Source organism: Poeciliopsis prolifica, unplaced genomic scaffold, assembly GCF_027474105.1.
Source record: "Poeciliopsis prolifica strain line A6 unplaced genomic scaffold, Auburn_PproV2 SCAFFOLD014, whole genome shotgun sequence".
Lineage (NCBI taxonomy): Eukaryota > Metazoa > Chordata > Actinopteri > Cyprinodontiformes > Poeciliidae > Poeciliopsis > Poeciliopsis prolifica.
The window spans coordinates 11,522,319-11,542,453 of record NW_026562389.1 but is presented as its reverse complement, the minus strand read 5'-3'; the positions used below and the strand labels follow the sequence as shown (position 1 = coordinate 11,542,453).

Below are 20,135 nucleotides of genomic sequence, written 5' to 3'. Positions count from 1 at the left end.
CCAGACCCGCTACATCAGCAGACCACGCCCCCTGGTGGGCCGAGCCTGGATCACAGAACCGCCCATAAGAGAATCAGGAGATTATATCTGGTTTATAACAATAACATAGTTATGCAGCAAGCAGTTTATTTTCTATTATTCGTGACAGAAGTGGATAAAAAGCTTATTAATTGATCAACTGTTTAAATTTACATAAAAATATCACAATTTGGATAGAAACATAAACATAAAATGGTTTTTGAAGACCATTGAAGACATTACACAAAAAAGTTGATTTGTGGATTAATTACACTTTAAAGATGGGAAAGAGAAGAGAACATTCTATTTGAGTGAAGTAGATGTGTGTTGACCAGCTTGACCTGAACAGGCCACTCAGTGGTGAAGGACAGGCGCTAATGGACAGCAACAGGCGAAACACTTGAATGACACAGAATCTAAAACATGCAAATACAAAAAACAATTAACAAAAAATGCTACAAATAAAAATAGAAGCAGAAAGAAAAATGCGGCAAATATCACAAACAACAGTAAGATTAAAACAAACTGATGACACAGAATGGAAGTCCTCCAGACCACTAGGGGGAGTCGACCGCCAAAACATGGAGCTTGACCGTCAGGAAGGGTGGGAGTTTAATATATAAATTTTTGAAATGTTCCTGAATCAGACTGAAACACCTGGCTGGTTGAACTGGGTGCTGAGCAGAATCCATTAGTTCTTTCCCCTCACTGATTAAACATCCTCAAATTCAGTTTATTTTAATTTTCCTGTAAATATGTTCCAAGTAAAAAATTAGCCTATATGCAGAAAAGTTCAAATATTCTTAAATAGACACTTTTTTGTTTGAGGCTAAAACCCTGTGTAGAATGTTTGTATTTCTTAAATCGCCCCCTACTGGCAGGTAGGAGTACTTCTGATGGACGTCGTAGTTTTATTTTTTTTTGTAAAAAAAAGAAAAGGGAAATTGTTCAAACAACCAGCTGAAGGTCTTAAATGCTGCATCAATATTTCCTGTCACTCTCAGACTATAATCTTTGTAACTAAATCCCATTAATAATCTCATCCACCGCTGCTAAACTTGATCTTCCAGGTTTAATCTTTGGTGCATTTTCTTCCACTGATTGAGTAATCTGTTGTTAATCCTATTCCAGGTTAGAAGTCATGATTCTGCCCCTTCAGAAAGCAAATTACTCATAGTCTGAGTTCAATTTTATGCCTTTTTCTTTTATACAATTTGTTTTATAAAACAGTGTTTATGTGAAAAACAAAAACATGAATTTAAAAAGAAAAACCAGAATGAAACGTCTCTTCAAAACCGTTTGCTGTAAAACTGAGTGATTTATTGAATATGAAATGTAAATACACAAGAAAAACAAGCCTGCAGCTCAACGACTTTTAATTTTCCTTCCTGACTGACAAATAAATGCATTTTCACCGTATGATCAATATTCATCTGGTTGTTTTTTAACATTAAAGGGAAGAATAATGAGGCGGAGCGGAGTCCAGCTCCAGCAGCCTTTAAAACGGCTCGGCTTCAGCTGCAGGAAATAAAGCTGAAAAACAGAATATAACTCCCTGATGAATACACGTCTGTAGAGATGAATTATAATAGTCAGCCTGGCGTGACCTTAACACACACACACACACACACAGAGTTATCGGCCTCCTGTCAAAGAAGCCCATCCATTCGTCTTTTCCTGCCGCCTTTCTCCAAATTAATTAAGCAGAAATGTAAACATTTTAATTGAATGTCAAAGCAGGACCTTAACAACATGCTGCTATGTAAATGAATGTGACACAGCTTAAACCTGTGTGTTTGTATACTCCAAGGTTACAGCGCCTGGTGTGTGTGTGTGTGGGTGTGTGTGGGTGTGTGTGTGTGTGTGTGTGTGGGTGGGTGGGTGGGTGTGTTGGCTGCAGAGTGAAGTGCAAATGTTTTAATTGAATTACCGTCACTTGTGCACTAACTAACCCTCACGGATTTAAACCAATAAGGCTTGAATGAACCTGCGGTGGAAACGGAGCTCATAAAGCTGGTCACTGATTTATCGCCAAACATCCCGACTCCCTCTGCTCTCCTGCTCGGAAACACAACCTGCATGGTTTTGTTCTTAGAATTCACTTTGGACTTTGACTGGACCATTTCAACAACTTTTACTCCTGAGGTCGAGCTTCAGAGCTACGGCAGGCTGTTTTGACATAAAATAATCTTCAAATCTGAAATTGATTCATGATTATTAGTTCGTAAGTTTTCCTCTAATTTCATTCAGGCTAGCAGAAATTACAACAGATTTATCTTTAATATTTTATGATATGATACATTATTTAAAGATATCTGCAATAAATTGACTATCTGATACGTATATTTCAGATTGCAACAATTAAATTGTCTAATGTAAAAGTTAATTTAAGATTTGTCAGTTTTGTTCTGACTAAAAGTGAGAGAACATGACTGAAGTCATAATTAAAAATGTTCTAAATGTGTTTTTATATGTCAGGCATATAAAACTCAACTAGTTTAAGTTACATTTTGAATAACTTGAAAGCAAATAATGACTCCGCAAAGCTAACTAAGGGATATCTGGAATTGTATTTAACTTTCAAATTAATTAGATATATCTTGGGGGGGAAAATCTAGGCGTTAAGGATACCTCAAAACGACCCAGATTTATGAAGCATTTCGACATTTTGATGAAAAAATTCAAAATGATTCTAAAATTGCTCCATTTTCAGCTTGTTGGTTGCCAGTTGCATTTTTTTTTGCTCCTCTGAGCCGTTTAAAAGTGCAATGTGTCTTTAATTTCACAGTTTCTGTCTCTTTATATCCCACACTGCTGAGTTTTTCCTCTATTTTCTGACTATTTGTGCAGGAAATAAAATGCTCTGCAAACTGAACGGCTCAGTGGAGCTGAAAAAAATTAATTCTTAATTCAGATTTCTAAAAATGTAGTTTTGACTCCTACTTATGTTTCAGATATCTTTAATTGTTTAATTACAGGTGATGAATTTGGTGACATTATTTGAGATAATTTTGATAGGAATTTGACTTGTATGTAATTGCAGATATTTTGAATTAGGATTCAGGATCACTGCAGATGTGTCTCCAAACTACCCTTCAGATATCTGGAATGTAATTACTGATGATGAAACTGATTTTATGTTAAAATGGCTTGCCATATCCTGCAGTGATCCCAGTTTGGACAAAGCTGCAGCTGTCAGACAGACATTTGACTCCAGAGGAGTTCATATGTGACTCTGACTGCTGAAACATCCCACATCACCACCCTGCCACCGCCATGCTGACGGTTGGTAATGTGCTCCGTCTGTATTATCATCAAACATCTCGACTTTCCAAGAAGATGCAGGTTTGCAAACTTGTTTCAGACCCTGTGAAAAAGATTCACCACTTTGGATGTTTCACAATTTTATTGATTTTAAAAATCAAAAATGGTTTACTTTTTGACAAAAAAGGAATAAAAACTTTAAAATCAAAAGCAAAATTGATTTCTACAAAAATAACAATCACATAAAAATATGTAACAAAGTGAAAGCATAAATATTTCCCTTGGTGAAAGAGGTTGACCTGATTCAACTGGTGCTGCTTGTCTCAGAGTGAGTGGAATAAAAGTCCCGTTTATATCCACTAAGTCGTCTGATGGTTATGTCAGATTCTGTTTCATTTTTATTTTGTCTTGTTTCACTTGCTGTGCAGCACTTTAGGTTTTTAAATAAAGATGGAACAGTTTCTGTATTTGAAATCTTGCTGCTAGAGGCTTTAACTCAGTGATTTAATTGCATAGTTTTAAAATGTGTCTTATAGAAATGAACATAAGTGTTTGAATTAAAATCTGATCATTACATGGAGAAGTAAAATGGTAGAAGTTGATTTTCTGCAGGTTTTTTCAGCCAGAATGTTTTATGATGTAGGAACGTCTTTGAATGAGGTCAGTGTGGCTGCAAGCTGAGGAAAACTTTAATTATTAATTCAGTTTTTATTATGATGAATGTGCAGGTGTTTCAGTTTTTTGTTTCTGCATCGTTTTAATTACTGATCCTGGCTGGAAACCGTTTCTCCTTCTTTAAGGAAAGTTGCATTTCTTCATGGCTGCTGTTGAATCTGCAGTCTCCTCACACACAGGAATACAAAGCTCTGCTAAATAAACTCTTGTTAATAATGCGTTGTTTTTTTTCTGTCTTTCCTGCAGCCGTCTAAATAATTAGCTTTTGTTGTAGAAAATGATGAATTTGGGCAGTTAATTTATTGATCGGCCGGCGCCTTTCGATGTGCTTTGCTTTAGAAAGCCATTAATCAATGGATGAAAACACCTAATTCTGCTCCTGCTCTGCTTTTCTCCCTTTTCTCTCCGTTTCTTCTCTGTTTTCCGTCTCCCCAGCGACCGCATGGAGAGAAATTATGATTTGAACTAAAAATGATGATGAAGACGGAGAAAAAAATGATAATCCAACAGAAAACAGATTACTGTGTTTTTATCTGAAGCTCCAGCTTTAATATTTAAAAAAAAATCCCTTTACACTTTAATAAAACACTCAAATAAAACCAGAAAAGTATTTACAACATCTTACAGCCAGGTGTGTTTGTATTTACAGTGAAAGTGAGCAGTGCGGTTATTAAGAGATGAAACTTATCGGTCAAATGAAACCAAACGTCAGACAGATGGATGATGGGACGTCCAGACTTTGTCTCCAGGTTGTTTGTTCATCAGAATCTGAACTTTTCACTTCCTGGAAAAACTCAGCAAACATGGAGTTAAAAACACTCACCAAAGTTTCTCATTAAGCAAACTCTAAACTGGGAAACTTTGGGAAGTTCATCATTTTCCATCACAGAACTGTGAATATAAATTCATCTGACTCAAACTTTACTGCTTCATGTTTTATGATATGAACCAAGACAAAGTAACTTCAGCCTGGTTTAAAGTGGAAGGAAAACAATTTCCTATCTGAATAGTGTGGCATGCTTTTCCATTCCACCCTCCTACACTCTGCTACCCCCAAAGAAAGATGTCAAATTTAAAACTGGAGAATATCAGCTGAATAATGAGACACTCAAGAAATAAGTTTTTACCAGACTTGGAAATCTTTTTGTGTTTTAAATCAACATTCGTCGCAGGTTCAGGAATAGATGGTTTTAGTTTTCTGGTGTCGTTGAGCAGCAAACATCATTTCAGTCTCTTTCTCATCATGGCAGTGAGGTCAGGTCTGTTCGTCACTGTGGGCAGAGTTTTCATCAGTTTAATTATTACCGTTTTCTCATTGGTCATTTCTGTAACATAAACATTTCAATAAATGTATTAAACACTAAAGAAATATGAATCCCTGTTTCTATGACTATTTTTAAGCTTCGCATTAGAAAAGGTTGGAAATTCAAATGAAGATTCTCAGTTCAAAGTGTTTTTCTGCTGATATGATCATGACATTTTCTGTTTAAGGTGGTTTTTGGCTGGAGATGGAAGGAAATCTGATGAATTTGTAGTGAATTATCAATTAATGTTATTTTAAAAGTTTGTTCGAAGTACCTTGATGTTTTCTTATCGTGTGGCTGGAATAACTCAGTTTGCTGCTCTGATCATGTAAAACCTAAATGAAACTTTCCAGCCTGTCTAAATACACACAGTGGGGATTCTGCTGTCAGCCGGTGGTTTTATTCATGTAGATTCAGTTATTTTGCATCAAACTTCTTTAAGAGCCATGACACAAATCTGACTTTGAAGCTATTTTAGCACGGAGCGAATAAGGAATGATTCATTTTTCAGATTATGAGTCCATATGTGTGTTTTGTGACTTTTCTCTGGATGATTCACAGAAGATGCTTGGAGCTGAGAGGTGAAATAAAATAAAAACAGTTGATGAGGAGCAGCCAGCAGAGGGATTTGAACTTCCAACCCGTGGCAGCGGCGCATTCCTCTGAGCTGAAAAAGTGTCTTTAAACCGACAGGAGTTCATTTTCAGACGCTTATGTTTGTGTTTTTGTTCGTTATCAATCCTGCAGAGGACTCTGGGATGACGAATGGGGCCTGTCAGGCCAACGCCAGTCATAACAATAATAACACAGCTGATGTTATTATCCATAGAAACTTACAATAGCTGATGGACACACACACCCGTTGGGAGTGTGTGTGTGTGTGTGTGTGTGTGTGTGTGTGTGTGTGTGTGTGTGTGTGTGTGTGAGAGGCGACGGGTGGGAAAATTCAGGCTGTTGGATAACAAGTCAGACCCTAAATACAATGAACTGGGCTGTAATCCGTCTTATCTACACACACACACACACACACACACGCAGGCCGAGTGAAAGTGAAAGACGTGCCTGGATCTCGTGAGGTGAGACCACAACAGGACGGCCACCAACCACAGGAGGCGATAGCCAATGTTGTAACAGCGCTAATCTTCATTTTAACAGAGAGCAGGTCCAGCAGAGAACAGCAGGAGAAAAACCAGAAAAGGAGCAAAAACCAGAAACCTTAGAAAGAGTCAGGCAGACGAGGAGTTCCTCAGATGAACTGGTTCACAATGAACTGGTTCACAATGAACTGGTTCACAATGAACTGGTTCACAATGAACTGGTTCACAATGAACTGGTTCACAATGAACTGATTCACATTGAACTGGTTCAGAATGAACTGGTTCATAATGATGAACAAGTTCTTTCCCCACTGGATGGATGGAGTGAGTCATCCATCCATCCATCCATCCATCCATCCTGATGTCTCCAGAGGTCAGAACTCCTCACTCGTTCTTTAGGATGTTATTTTCTTTCTCTTCCATCTTCCATAATCTCATCATTCTGTCATAATTTACACTTTTACTGAAGATTCATCAGTGAATTCATGTTTGTCTCAGTTTGACTTTGACACTTTGGAAAAACTAGTGATGAGTTTCTTCTTGATCAAACCTGAGATGGGGCAGTGACGTCATTGAGTCGTCTCCTGTTGGTCGATAGTGGTACTGCATAATGATTCTCGTTATTTCTCATTTTAATTCCTGCCGACTAAATATGAACAGCAAAGAAAATCAATCAGTTTTTCCGGTTTTGCTAAATATTGTCTGAAAAGTGGCCAATAGCGCCACCTACTGGTGATGCAGTCCGAGGTTAATGCGCGTTTTCTGGTAAGAAGTTTCAGATTTTCTTTTTTTCCTGCATAAGGAAAATTTAAGGATCAGCTCTGAACATCTGAAATCCTGAAAATCTGGACAAAACTCTTGAGACAAACTTTGATGTTTGGGTGAAAAAGGCAATTTAAGACCATATATTACATATCTATTACTGCTGAAACAGAGACAGTTGGAGTCCAACCGGTTCCGACCCAATTATGTGTTTACATGGAAGATTCTTTGAATGAACTGACATGAAGAAAAGAAAAAACACAGGGGCGATGAGGAAGTCCAAGCTGTGGGAGTTTTTGGGAAAATGTGGATGGAGAAAAAGAGGAGTGAGAAAAATGTGAGTTTAAAAAAAAGGAGGCTGAGAGAAACAACGTGTTTTAGAGAGAGAGAGAGAAGGAGAGAGAGGCAGAGAGAGAAAGAGAGAGAGAGAGGAGGAGCGGGTCGAGCAGTTTTGGCTGCGGAGACGCGCTGGACGCAGCGGACTGTCCCGGCTGGTTCTCTGCAGCCCGGAGGTGGAGAGAAGCTCCCCGCTGACTGGACATCAGCACCCGGGCGGTTCGGAACCGATCCGAGCTTTTTAAACAACTTCCGCCTTTAAAACAAACCCGGAATAAACCGGAAGATCCGCGGAGATCCCCGCGCCTTCACCGGCCGACAGCTGCCTCTGCCGGGACGCGCTCGGAGCGGCGCACCGCTGGTCTCCGCTGGACCCAAACGGATCTTCAGTTCATCTGTTCAGATGAAACGTTCTCCAGCAGGCTGCTGAACCACTTCAGACTGAGCAGGTGAGCTTTTACTGTTTCTGCTTTTATGCGCGTAAAATAAAACAAAACTGCAGCGGAAACCAAGATTTGCTGTTGAGTTAAATTAATGAAACTTCAACAGGCTGAAGATTTTATTCAAAGAATCAACAAATTATAAAAGTAAATTATTAAACTGCAAATCTTCAGAAACGTTTAAAAGCTGCGCAATATTTATTATTATTTCTTCTGTTTTAAATAATTAGATTTATTTTAATTTGCTAATAAGCATCGCAGAGATCGCATGGATTTCCTGACACTTTTTACCAATAGAAATCAATCTGTGGAGCTCATGTTTGTTTCTGTTTGCTTGAAATAAAAGCGCGCAGCGCGCGAAGCAATGATCCAATGAACAGTTAAAGAAAAACAAGAAACTTGAACCAAAACTGAACTGAATCTGGTAATTACATGGATAAATGTTTTTTTTTCTAGTCTGAAGCATAAAAGGAAAATGTTCATGTTTTATCTGTTTTGCAGGATGAATTTAGAAAATCTTAAATGTTTTTCTAAATTCAAACTAAATCACTGATTCATTTGTGGGGAAAATGTATTGATTCATATACATTTATATACAATTATTTTTTTATAATTGTCCTGAAGAAAAACCCGATCAGACTAAATGTATCTCAGTTCAAAGTGAACTGAAGTCGCAGTGACGGCAGAGAACCGGTTCTTTCTGTTTGTCCTGTTCTGAATGAATCTGATTGGTTCTGTCCTCTGTGTTTAATGATGCCCTTTGACCCCCGCAGTGCCGCCATGCTGAAGCCGGGTGACCCCAGCGGTTCGGCCTTCCTTAAGGTGGACCCGTCCTACCTGCAGCACTGGCAGCAGCTGTTCCCGCAGGCCCAGCTCAAGGCTCCGCTGGCCCCGCCGCCGCCGCCGCCAGACCGCCTCTCCATCGCCGTGGACGCCCTGCGCCCGTCCCGCCTGCACGCGCACCTCCTGGCCTGCACGTCCTCTTCCTCATCTTCCTCCACTTCCTCCTCCTCCGCAGCTCCTTCCTCCTCCTCCTCCTCCTCCATCTCCGCCCCCGCAGGCCTCGCTCAGCTGCCCGTCCCGCAGCAGATCGCGCTCTTCGGGCAGGCGCTGGCCCCGGCGCCGGGGGCCGCGGCGGACCTGGTGGTGGTGGTCCCCCCGGACAACCAGCAGGGCCACAACCCGGCCAAGGAGCAGCGGTGCGCGGCGGTCGGGGTGGTGTCGTCCAGCGTGAAGAGCGGCGGCGGCGGTGCGGAGGAGTGCGGGAAGGCTGCGGGGGGGCGATGCAAGCTGACCTCCGAGGAGCTGGACTACTACCTGTACGGCCAGCAGAGGATGGAGATCATCCCGCTGAGCAACCACACCGGGGAGCTCAACAACCGTAGGTCACACACACACACACACACACACACACACACACACACACACACACACACACACACACACACACACACACACACACACACACACACACACACAGATGTTTCCGCGCTCTGCAGACATCCACCCATCAGTCTGTGACCTTTAACCTTCAGATCTCCTTTGATCTGGACATGAAAACATCCAGCAGCATAAAAAACTAAAGTTTTTATACATTCAAATAATTTTGCATATTTCTGGTGTGAGTTGATTTAATTGTTTAAAAATATTAAACTTATGTTTCAATCAGCATCATGGCAGATCACAGTGTTTATATACATATATATATACATATATATATAGCCTTTATAGTTTTTCATTTAAAACTTTATTTTTTCTGTCATATTGTTTCTGAACAAAATCTGACATTTTCCATTTTCTTTGGCTAAAACCAGAATCAGGTGAAAAATAACGGAAACCTTGAATTTGAAATGAGGCTTTTGGACAGCAGCAGCAGGAGGGAGGATGGGGTGTGGAGGGTCAGAGGTCAAAGGCCAGCAGCCCAGCAGGCTCTGAACCTGCAGATTGTCTTTTAAATTACTTTTTTTTTCTGCCGGTTTTCTGTTTCTGATTATAATTTTGTCGAAATCAAATAAACAAGTTAAATTATTTTCGCTCATCTGAAGAGAAAAAAACATTTATCAGTGTCTATTTTTCTCATTTTCCCAGTTTATCATAATTTATTAACAATAATCGTGACGGACTTTTATCTTTTCTTCAGTCTTTACCTCCTGTGGATGCGCGCGTTCGTGCGCGTGCACGGACATTGACAGAGTCCCTTCATGCGTGAAAACCACGCACACTTCCACGCGCACGCGACCTGGACTCTCCTCTTGCGCACGGCGTGGGCCGCTCAGCGCGCGCGCGCTCTTCCGTCACAGCGCGCGCCAAGCGGCTCTTTGAAGCGGCGCGTGCGGGATCAATTTAAAGGCGCGTGTCACGCGCCCCGTGGGATCGGTTCATTTCCCATGAATTGTTCTGTTTCCACAAAACTTAATCATTTATATTTGATGATTTTCCTAAAATGAGAGGCAGAAGTTCCTGTCAGAGCGCGAGGATAATAATAATAATAATAATAATAATAATAAATAATAATAATAATAATAATAATAATAATAATAATAATAATAGAAAGTCACAGAGGATTCAGATAATAAATAATAAACGTTTAAAAAAATATTTGAGCATTTGGTTCCAATATTGTGAATAACTGTAAAATGTAGATGTTTGCTATTTTTTCTGCATAAACTTAAGTTTCTGTTAGAATAAATAAAATTTAATATTAATTTAACTGTAAATTTTTTACATTCTTAATTATTTTGCAAATATTTCAAATTAATTTGTGTCCATGTTGAATCAGATTTATGTATTTATGCAACAATCAGAGAAATGCTGATTCATAACATATCTACAGGCCTGCAGGGAAATAAACGATTTCTTCCTATGATCAAATATTTTAAATATTATTATTAAGGAAGTAATAATTAATCGAAGCGCCATGATTCCTCCTGCTCCTGGCTGATGGAGTTTCTAAGCCACAGAAAATAACTAATAAATATTTTAATATTAAGTTTAATCTGTTAAACTTTTAACTGTTTTGCTCTCAGAGCAGAAATTGATTCTAGTTCCATTAAAAGGATATTATTTTACTGAATAATAATAATAATAATAATAATAATAATAATAATAATAATAATAATAATAATAATAATAATAATAATAGTAATAATAATTTAAATGTTTTAATTGAATAAAAACGTCTCTCTCTAAAACAGACTTTATTATTCGGTTATTTTTCCAGTTTTCATTTTCTGATCCTTTTTGCCACTTTATCAATGGAGCTGCTGATTTATTCTGATGTGGAGAGAAAACCTTCTGGAAGACTGGAAGCTGGAAACTGGATGCTGGAAACTGGAAACTGGAAGCTGGAAGCTGGAAGCTGGATGCTGGAAGCGTTGACTCTGATCTTCTGGATCAAAAACCTCCAACATCTTCAGATCATCTCCTTCATCCTCCTCCTCCTCCTCTTCCTCCCGGCTGTCTGCGGCCTAAAAGCCCCGCCGCCCCTCGTTGTTCATCCCGCGGTGATAAAACGGACCATCAGCAGTAATCTGAGTCAATACGCTCCGGCAGCCCGATGAGGGATGGAGGGACAAGCAGGAATTAATTGCTGTATATAGTTTTGTGTTTGTGGAGGAGAGAGGGGAGGAAGAGGAGCAGAGGGGAGGAAGATCGATCCACCGGCCTGCCGGCCCGCTATTTATCATCCCAACACGGCCGTATGCAGGTCTCTGGGGTGTGTGTGTGTGTGTGTGTGTGTGTGTGTGTGTGTGTGTGTGTGTGTGTGGAGGGGGGAGGTGTAGATAAAGTCACACACTCACATGTCACTGTCTGACCTCCAGTAACAATTAAACCAATAATAATAATAATAATCAGAATTAATTCAGGTCATTTTTAGTCTTTAAATTAATAATTTCTGTTTATGTCTGCAGTGATTAGTTTCAAATTGTTTTATTTGAATTCATAAAACGATCAGATTTAAAGGTTCAAACTGTTTAGTTTTGTTTCATAGAGAATAAATATTAAATTATTATAAGATAATTCCTGAAGCATGCAGCAGGACATCAGTTTGAAATTAATTTAAAAATTGAGTTACGTTTTCATTTTTTCATTTTGGATTTTTTCTTTATTTTTTCTTTAACATTCAAAATTTTCAGAAGTTTTATTGAAAAGCAGAGAAATGAATAAATTTCTTCAGGAGAAGAACTTTGTTCCAAAATGCAGTGAGTTCAGTGAACCTCTGAGTTTTAAACTTAAAGAAAAACTTGATTAGCTTTAATTTTAACATTAAAGGGTCAGTCACACATTTTGCTCCAGCTTCATTTAGAGGACAAACTGACATCGACATTTATATTTAGACTGAAAACGGAACATTTTCAGTGGCTCAGTTTGAAACTTTGAATAAAATCTGATTTACGACAAACACACAAGGCCTAAAGACACAGAGGCAACTGAAGCAAAAGCAACACAAAGACACAAAACTGTGAATTTAACACATCAATGTTTAAGAAGGTTTATAAAATAATAATATGATAATGTGTTGGTTTAACTCTGCAGAATTTACTGTGTACAATAAAGTTAGAATTAATTAGGAATTTTTATCCTTTTATATCTTGTATCTCAGAACCTGAACATTCAGCAAAAGGAGCAAAAGCAGAAAACCAGGCAGAATTTGGACTTTTTGATTAAACCTGAAACGTCTTCAGTGATTTTCTGAGATGCATTTTGATCAGATCCAGTCAGACGTGATTTTATTGGAGGATGAGGAGAAACGAGACGATGAAGAGCAGAAGCTCCTGCAGCTCCTTACGCCTCGTTAGTGGCTGAAGTGTTTCGGAGGAAACGCAGCGGTTCTGTTAGTTCTGTTGGTTCTGTTGGTTCTGTTGGTTCTGTCGGTTCTGTTGGTTCTGTTGGTTCTATTGGTTCTGTTGGTTCTGTTGGTTCTGGTGGTTCTGTTGGTTCTGTTTGTTCTGTCGGTTCTGGTGGTTCTGGTGGTTCTGTTTGTTCTGTCGGTTCTGGTGGTTCTGTCGGTTCTGGTGGTTCTGGTGGTTCTGTTTGTTCTGTCGGTTCTGTCGGTTCTACAGACGGTCTGTTTGGGTTCATCTTCTGAGTATAGGTTCTGTACTCATTTTCTTTCATCTTTCTTTTTGTCACATTCAGTTTTTTAAACCTGAAAAAGCAAAATTAATATTTAAATTAACGATGAAAGTTGTCAGCTTTGAAGAAAACCTCCAATGTTTTAATTGTTCTTGTTCCTTATTAAGGAACATTTTCCTTCTTTAATTCATAGTAGTTTTAGTTTTAACTAAATCAATTAACGGAGCAAAAGTTCATCTTCCAGAAGGAAATGATTTCTGATTTGTTCTCGAAGAGCAGAGTTTTGTCTTTTGAAGCCACTTAATGCCATTTTATAAAAAAAGAAATAAGTTACCTTCAGTTTCTATAAAACGCTGGATATAAAACATGATTTAAAACATTTTCTTTCTGATTTAATGTCTTGAAATTTGGCCTTTATCTCTTTTAAAACTCCTGCTCTTTCTGAAGCTTCATCACAACATGGCTCCTTTATTAACCCTTTAACAACATTTGTATCAGCGTTTCACTGAGAAGTATATTGAGCTCAGTATATGTGCAGTTCCACCAGGTGTTTGCTAATTCCTGCTGGCTAGTCTGAAGGAGCTTAGTGCTAACGGGAGACTAAATCCTTCAGATGATTTTTGCTAACATTTTGTGAAGAAGGAAGTTGCTCTCAGCGTCTTCAGAGGTTGTTATGTTGTTTCCTGCAGTGGTTCTTGGTGCAGCGCCCCCACAGGCCAGGAGGGGAACAGTTTACTGAGGAGTTTGTTTGGTTTCACTCAGAGAGAAACAGAATCACAGCAGCTGGAGATGGAACAGATGTTGCAACTTTAGTAGCAGCTGAACAGTCTAACCGGACTGCCAGGTGTGAAAACACCGTAAATCTGATGTGAAAATTGTCCAATCAGTGACTGAGATGTCATGAGGATCTCTGTGATCCTGCACACAAGATCTTTACTCCAATCGTATGTTTAGTTTCTGCTGCTTTAGAACCTGCTGGTTCTGACAGGTTCTGTACTCAGCGTTAGCTTTAGATACGTACTTTATTTCTCTAAAGAGTCCATTTGAACTGAATCAGGTTTTTAGCTGTTTTTCAAGCATTTTTCTCTGTGGGATTAAACTGCTTCTGTCTCACCTTTAACTGATAAAGACTTTTATTTGTTCAGCCTGATTCCTGCTGCCTTCAGCGAGGAGCGGGACAGAGTCCGGATCAGATAAATATGTTTGGGCTTAGTGTGTGGGCGCTCTTCATCTAGACTGCAAACAAACACAGATATCATTCATAATCACCATCAGATGATTGGACTGAGGGAGAGTCCAGGAGTTTGTTACTGAACCTCTGGTTTTAATGTTCAGCTGGCAGCAGGTCAGGAAATGCTGCAAAATCCTAACATGAGAGTCAGAGCGTGTTGAGAAACCGGCTAATTCTCATCACTACAGTGTAAAATGTTTCAATTAGAGCAACCATTAAAAAACTCTCAACAGCAATCCTGTAAATTGGAAAGTTTCCCTCCGATTCCTCTGAGGGTTCTGGGAACAGAGCGGCTCAGTCCGTCTGCTGGAGGCGGACCAGAGTACCAGCTCTGACCCGGCTCAGCAGCTCTGACCCGGCTCAGCAGCTCTGACCCGGCTCAGCATTACCAGCACAACACTGCAGCGTTTGGGACATGAGCTGTGGATGTAATCCTGAGGTGTGAGGAGGTTTATCTTCAGAAAGAGCAGCATAAAATAAGAGTCTTTATAGCTGCTAGCTGCCGTCCAGGTCGGGTCGGATTTATCATATGTCATCTTGAAAAATGTCTGATCATGGTGGGTTGTGATGTGATGCGTTTCACTGATTCAGAATGCGTTCATAAGTTCATAGTTATAATTTTCAGCCATTGTTTGCATCCTGATTTATCACTTCTGGATTCTTCTGGTGCAGAATCAGGATGCATGTCTCCCAACAGTAACATAAACGTCAGACTAAATGCAATATGACCGTTCAGGCTGCAGACGCTTCGAAAACAATCCTATTTGATTTAGTTCCACATTTGGACACATTGGGTATCAGAACCGGGTCTGATTCGGGTTGCTGTCGCCTCTGTGACTCTGTGTTTGTGGGCCTGATTTTCTTCTGCAGTCCATCCTTGCACTTCCTGTTTCTTGAAGGTATTGTGTATCTTCAACTTTCTGATAAATCATAAATCTGTTTTTCAGCTGAAATATTTTTAGCAGCAGTTTTCTATCATTTTGATCTCATGATGGTTGCATGATTCTTTGCGAGCATAAGAGGAAAGTAGTTTAGCACAGTGGTACCAGTCATATGGAAACGTTTCGAGTACTCACACAAATCTCTCCACTTTAGGTGAATCCCAGATTTCTGTCCTTCAAATCAAAACAAAAACAAACAAAAAAAAATACATCATTAAAAGAAACACATGGAGAATTTTTCCCATTTACTCAGCCATGAACCAGAGCTGCAGTTTGCGGTTAATAAATGACTTTATTATGATTTAATTAACTTCCATTCATCATGGTGTAAAAGCAGCTGCCAGTCTATCAAATGGAAAATGTTTTCATTTTGGGAAAGTCAGAAAAAACAACATTCACATCCTGTTTCTCTCAGCCTTTGTGGGAGTTTTCTGTCCAGATAATCATCTCTCATTATGTTTCTACAGTCAATTAGCATCCATTACTGTCAGACTGCATCTGTAAGTAAATGTTGACACTCAGTAACTCCAGGCAATGTGCGGCGCGCTACATTAGCGTAGAAAAACACCACAGAGGACTTTTCCCCCTCATTTGGACTTTATTGTGGAAACAGGATCCTTTTTTCATCAGTTTCAGTTTTTCACACAGTCAGGAGTAAAATAATTCCTGTGAAGCGTTTAAAAAAGGTTTTAAAGCAGACTGGGCCAAGCTGCAGACCTGCCTGTAGATTATTATTGAAAACTGAAGACAATCAGGTTTTTAAAGAAGGTGAGTGAAAAACACACAATGAAAATATAATACCGAACAAAATATCAAACAATGCTAACTTAGAGAAATGAAAAAAACCTTCTAAACATATTATTAAATGAAAATAATGTGTTTAGAAGGACCGTTTGCGCAAACAAACACAAACATGCAGTAAATAAATCGATTTTCTACCAGATTTCGCACTAAAGAGTTCAGAACTTTAAGTTTTGCGAGGGAATGCAGATTTTTCCCTCATGTCCCTCACAGGCCTCCGTACTGTCCTTCCCAGTTTGTTTCTGATAAAAGCAGACGATGGTAAGGTATTTAGAAATGTTGTAAATTCTTTATGTTGTTTTATTTATTTGTTTTTGTTTTAGTATTTCTAACTGTGTGAGGTTTTTGAGGGATAAGAATAAACTTTGAAGGATTTTCTTCCATTTATAGACGACCTTGCTAGCGTTAGCAGCTCTAAGCTAATGGCTTCTCAGCGTTAGCACCTCTAAGCTAATGGTTTCTTAGCTTTAGCAGCTCAAAGCTAATGGTTTCTTCCAGATAACTGATGTTTAGGCATAGCATAACAATTCACAGAACCTTACTGATGAACAAATAAATCTAAAAAAAACTGAAAATAGTTTGAAATAGTAATAATCTAATATCAGCATTCTGGAGCTTTGACACTTTGAGCACTACATTAGCAACAAGTGTCTCGCTAAATCTGGTGAACAGGAAGTTAGCAGGTGTCAGCTAAAAGCACATTATAGTTTTTAACCTAACAGGAGATTTTAAAGCAATTTTTAAGTAGTTGATAAACAAGTTTATATCAGATCTGCTGTAAAAACTGTGTTGGTGGCTAAACTGTGTGATTAAACGGAATAAATGGGAAGCCTGGAAGCTAATGCTTCCGGTTCTCTGCAGGTTGCGACATGTGCGCAGATAACAGGAACGGCGAGTGTCCGATGCACGGCCCTCTTCACTCGCTGCGCCGCCTGGTGGGCACCAGCAGCACTGCAGCGCCTGTTCCTCTGCCGGACGTCCCTGATTGGCTGAGGGATCTGCCCAGAGAGGTGACGTCTACATACCTGTCTGTCGTCTGAAATGTAAAATATTTTTGAATGTTTGGATGAAATCTTGATGCTCAAACATAAAGACAAGTTTAATGTGTTGCTAAGCCTCCGATCTACTGATCACGTTTTATTTTTACTTTATGCTTTATTTGTTGCTTTGCTAATTTATTTTGGATATTTAAAATGTACGAATGATCTTTGAGAATGTGTTTTTGCATTATTAGATGATTACCCTTGTCTTATTGAAAATGGCCTCTAAACAATAATATTGTCATAAATTCTGGGAGGTTTTATCATCCATAAAAAAAAATGTTCTTGTGACAAACCTGATCTGAAAACAAAATCAAACAAAAGCATCTAAATAATAAAAAGATGAATAAAGTTAAGAATAAGATTAAAGCATGATTAGTTCATGGAGTTTATCTCCATCTTCCTTCTGCTGCGTTATTCTTAAGCTGAGTTTTAATGATCTGCAGAGTTTTAATGATCTGTTCCTGGTTAACTGCAGGTGTGTCTCTGCACCAGTACGGTTCCCGGTCTGGGTTATGGGATCTGTGCCGCCCAGAGGATCCCTCAGGGAACCTGGATCGGCCCGTTCCAGGGCGTCCCCCTGCTGGTGGACAAGCTGCACTCTGGGGCCGTCAGGAACACCAGACACCTGTGGGAGGTGAGTTCATCCCAACGACGACAAAAACCTTGATGAGCTCAAACTGAGACGATGCTGAAGAAAACATGCAGCGCTCTAAAGATGGACGGCAGAGATGAGCAGAAACCGAAAACCTGCAGTCCAGTCAGAGCGGCACAACGTAGACTTTTGGTTTCATCAGGTAAAAGTAAAAACTATTGGTCTAGAAAATTACCCAGTAAAAATCTACTCAAGTACTCAGTAACTGATCAAATTATCAATCATTTAATATTCGAAAATGACTTCATCAGATGGACTAAAATTTAAAGTTGAGTGGAAATTTTTGTTATTTTAAGGTTGAAAATGCCAATGATTCATATAAGTAACAAAAATAACAAAATCCGGCAAAATATATATATATTTTTTCCAAAGCAGTTTCTCTCAATAAAAACAAACGTATAAAACTTTAACAAAAACTCAGGCGTCTCTATCTGGTGAATGTATGGATAAAACAAGTTTGTTTTTCATTTAATGGGTAGAAAATCCAAAAATTTTACTGAAGTAGGAGAAGAGATACTTCATCATCAAATTAGTAAAAATACTCCAATCAGTTTATGCTTTCAAAAAAGTGACTGAAATAAATGTAATGCAGTAAATGTAACTAGTTATTTGATCCATATTTACATGATAATTACATGTTTTGATCTCGACTTTTTTACCTCATCATAAAGCTGATAAATGGAATCATTTCATGGATTTTTAAAGTTGGAACTGGATGTGAGGTGTCATGGCCGCCGCCGTGTCATTGATCAGAGCAGATTGTTTTACATACAGTGGCAGGAGAAAGTCAATGTGGCCGTTAGCTACAGCTGCATTAGCATGAGACAGCAGGGCGGGACTGAGGCATGCTGGGAGACGGACACGGAGACGGATGAGTCCCCGGTGACCGAGCCGCTAAAGGTCAGCCAGGCGCTGCCGACCGGACATCAGTCTCTCTGCTGCTGAACGGTGGAGGGGATCCTGCAGGGGGTCAGAGGTCAGCGGAACCAAGGGGACAATGGCAGAGGCTAGCAGCAGAAAACAGAAGCTAAACATCGAGGAGGAAAAGGTTTATTAATCATTTTTAATCTAACGAGGAACTGTTGGCCGCTAACAGGATTTATTTCCATTTCTTTAGTTGAAATTCTGCAAAATCTGAAAGATATCAAGCAGATTGTCGAACTGCTGGCGTCAGAAATCAGCTGAGTATCTGATCCTGCCTGACTTTCAGATCCGTTCATCTTCTAGACATCGTTTCTTTAGGCCTGAAGTCGTCCAGGCAGAAAATGGATGTCTGGAAGTTTGGAAACGTTTCCTTTGAAATGTGGAGTGACTGAAGATTTCTGGGCAGTATGGAAACGTTTTATAGAACAAAATGATGTTATCTATTGTTTTATTTGAGCCCAGAGCATTTATTTTGGTCCCTGCTTGGCCCTCAGACCAGCCTTTGGGTCTCGGCGGCCCTGGAGAAACGCTGATCCGATAATCTGCCTCTAACCGTTGCCACAGTATCGGCTGCCAGGCTGCAACCGGTCATTAGGTCTGTCGATGAAGAAACGGTGCGCACAGATCTCATTAAAACCAGCGGCTGCTAAACGCTCTTATTGACGCCCCCCAAAACAGGAAGTGATGTCTGTCCTATAGCCAATCAGGGAGCTTGTGTCATGTTGTCTATGGCGTTCAGGAAGGCCCGGCTTTAATTGAGATACTTGCCGTTACGTTTGCCGTTACGTTTGGATGCAGGAGTAAAGGATTTTCTGGCGCTGCAGTATTTTACGACGAGATAAATTGATCTGCTTCCAGGAAGAGTTACGGAGGAATAATCCTGCGTCGCTGTGACCCGAGGCGCCGCAACAAGCGCTGCGTTTTCCTCCAGTGATTCCACTTCAACTCTGAATAAACAGACAAATGAGATTCTGCTACAACAAAGAGACTAAAGGTTGTTTCAGGTTGAAGTCAGGGAGCAGATAAATGCACCTCACATCGTGATTGATCATAATTAATAGATGCGTTATTTGAGTTACCGTTCAATTAGTTTTTTTATTTCTGCATCCAAAAACTCACACAGATAAAACTTTTCTGAACCTCTGAGAGAAAATGAGACGTTTGATCTTTGCTACAGTTGATGCTTTCAAGGACTGGGATGTATCAGTGAGAGTGCAGCTTTCAGACGGACGGTTTGTGCTGATCATTCGGGCCGGACCGGGCCGGGCCTTACGGCGAGCTCATTTGGGTTGGGCCTCACGGCTGGATCGTTCGGGCCGGGCCTCACTGTGCTGATCATTCGGGCCGGACCGGGCCGGGCCTCACTGTGCTGATCATTCGGGCCGGACCGGGCCGGGCCTCACTGTGCTGATCATTCGGGCCGGGCCGGGCCTCACTGTGCTGATCATTCGGGACGGGCCGGGCCTTACGGCGGGATCATTTGGGTCGGGCCTCACGGTGGGATCATTCAGGCCGGGCCTCACGACGGGATCGTTCGGGCCGGGCCTGATTGAAAAGAATGTGCAGTAAAA

At 40.0% G+C, this 20,135-nt stretch overlaps 1 protein-coding gene across 1 annotated transcript in view; it reads left to right on the top strand.

The window, feature by feature from the left end:
* Positions 1-7,846: 7,846 nt before the first annotated feature.
* The window catches only part of prdm6 (PR domain containing 6), a 69,804-nt gene continuing 57,515 nt past the window's right edge, over positions 7,847-20,135 (top strand). Inside the window, exons 1-4 of the mRNA XM_055039453.1 lie at positions 7,847-7,905; positions 8,670-9,277; positions 16,807-16,955; positions 17,464-17,622. Coding sequence (XP_054895428.1) covers positions 8,677-9,277; positions 16,807-16,955; positions 17,464-17,622 — 909 coding nt within the window. The 5' untranslated portion in view covers positions 7,847-7,905; positions 8,670-8,676. The remainder of the gene's footprint in view (positions 7,906-8,669; positions 9,278-16,806; positions 16,956-17,463; positions 17,623-20,135) is intronic.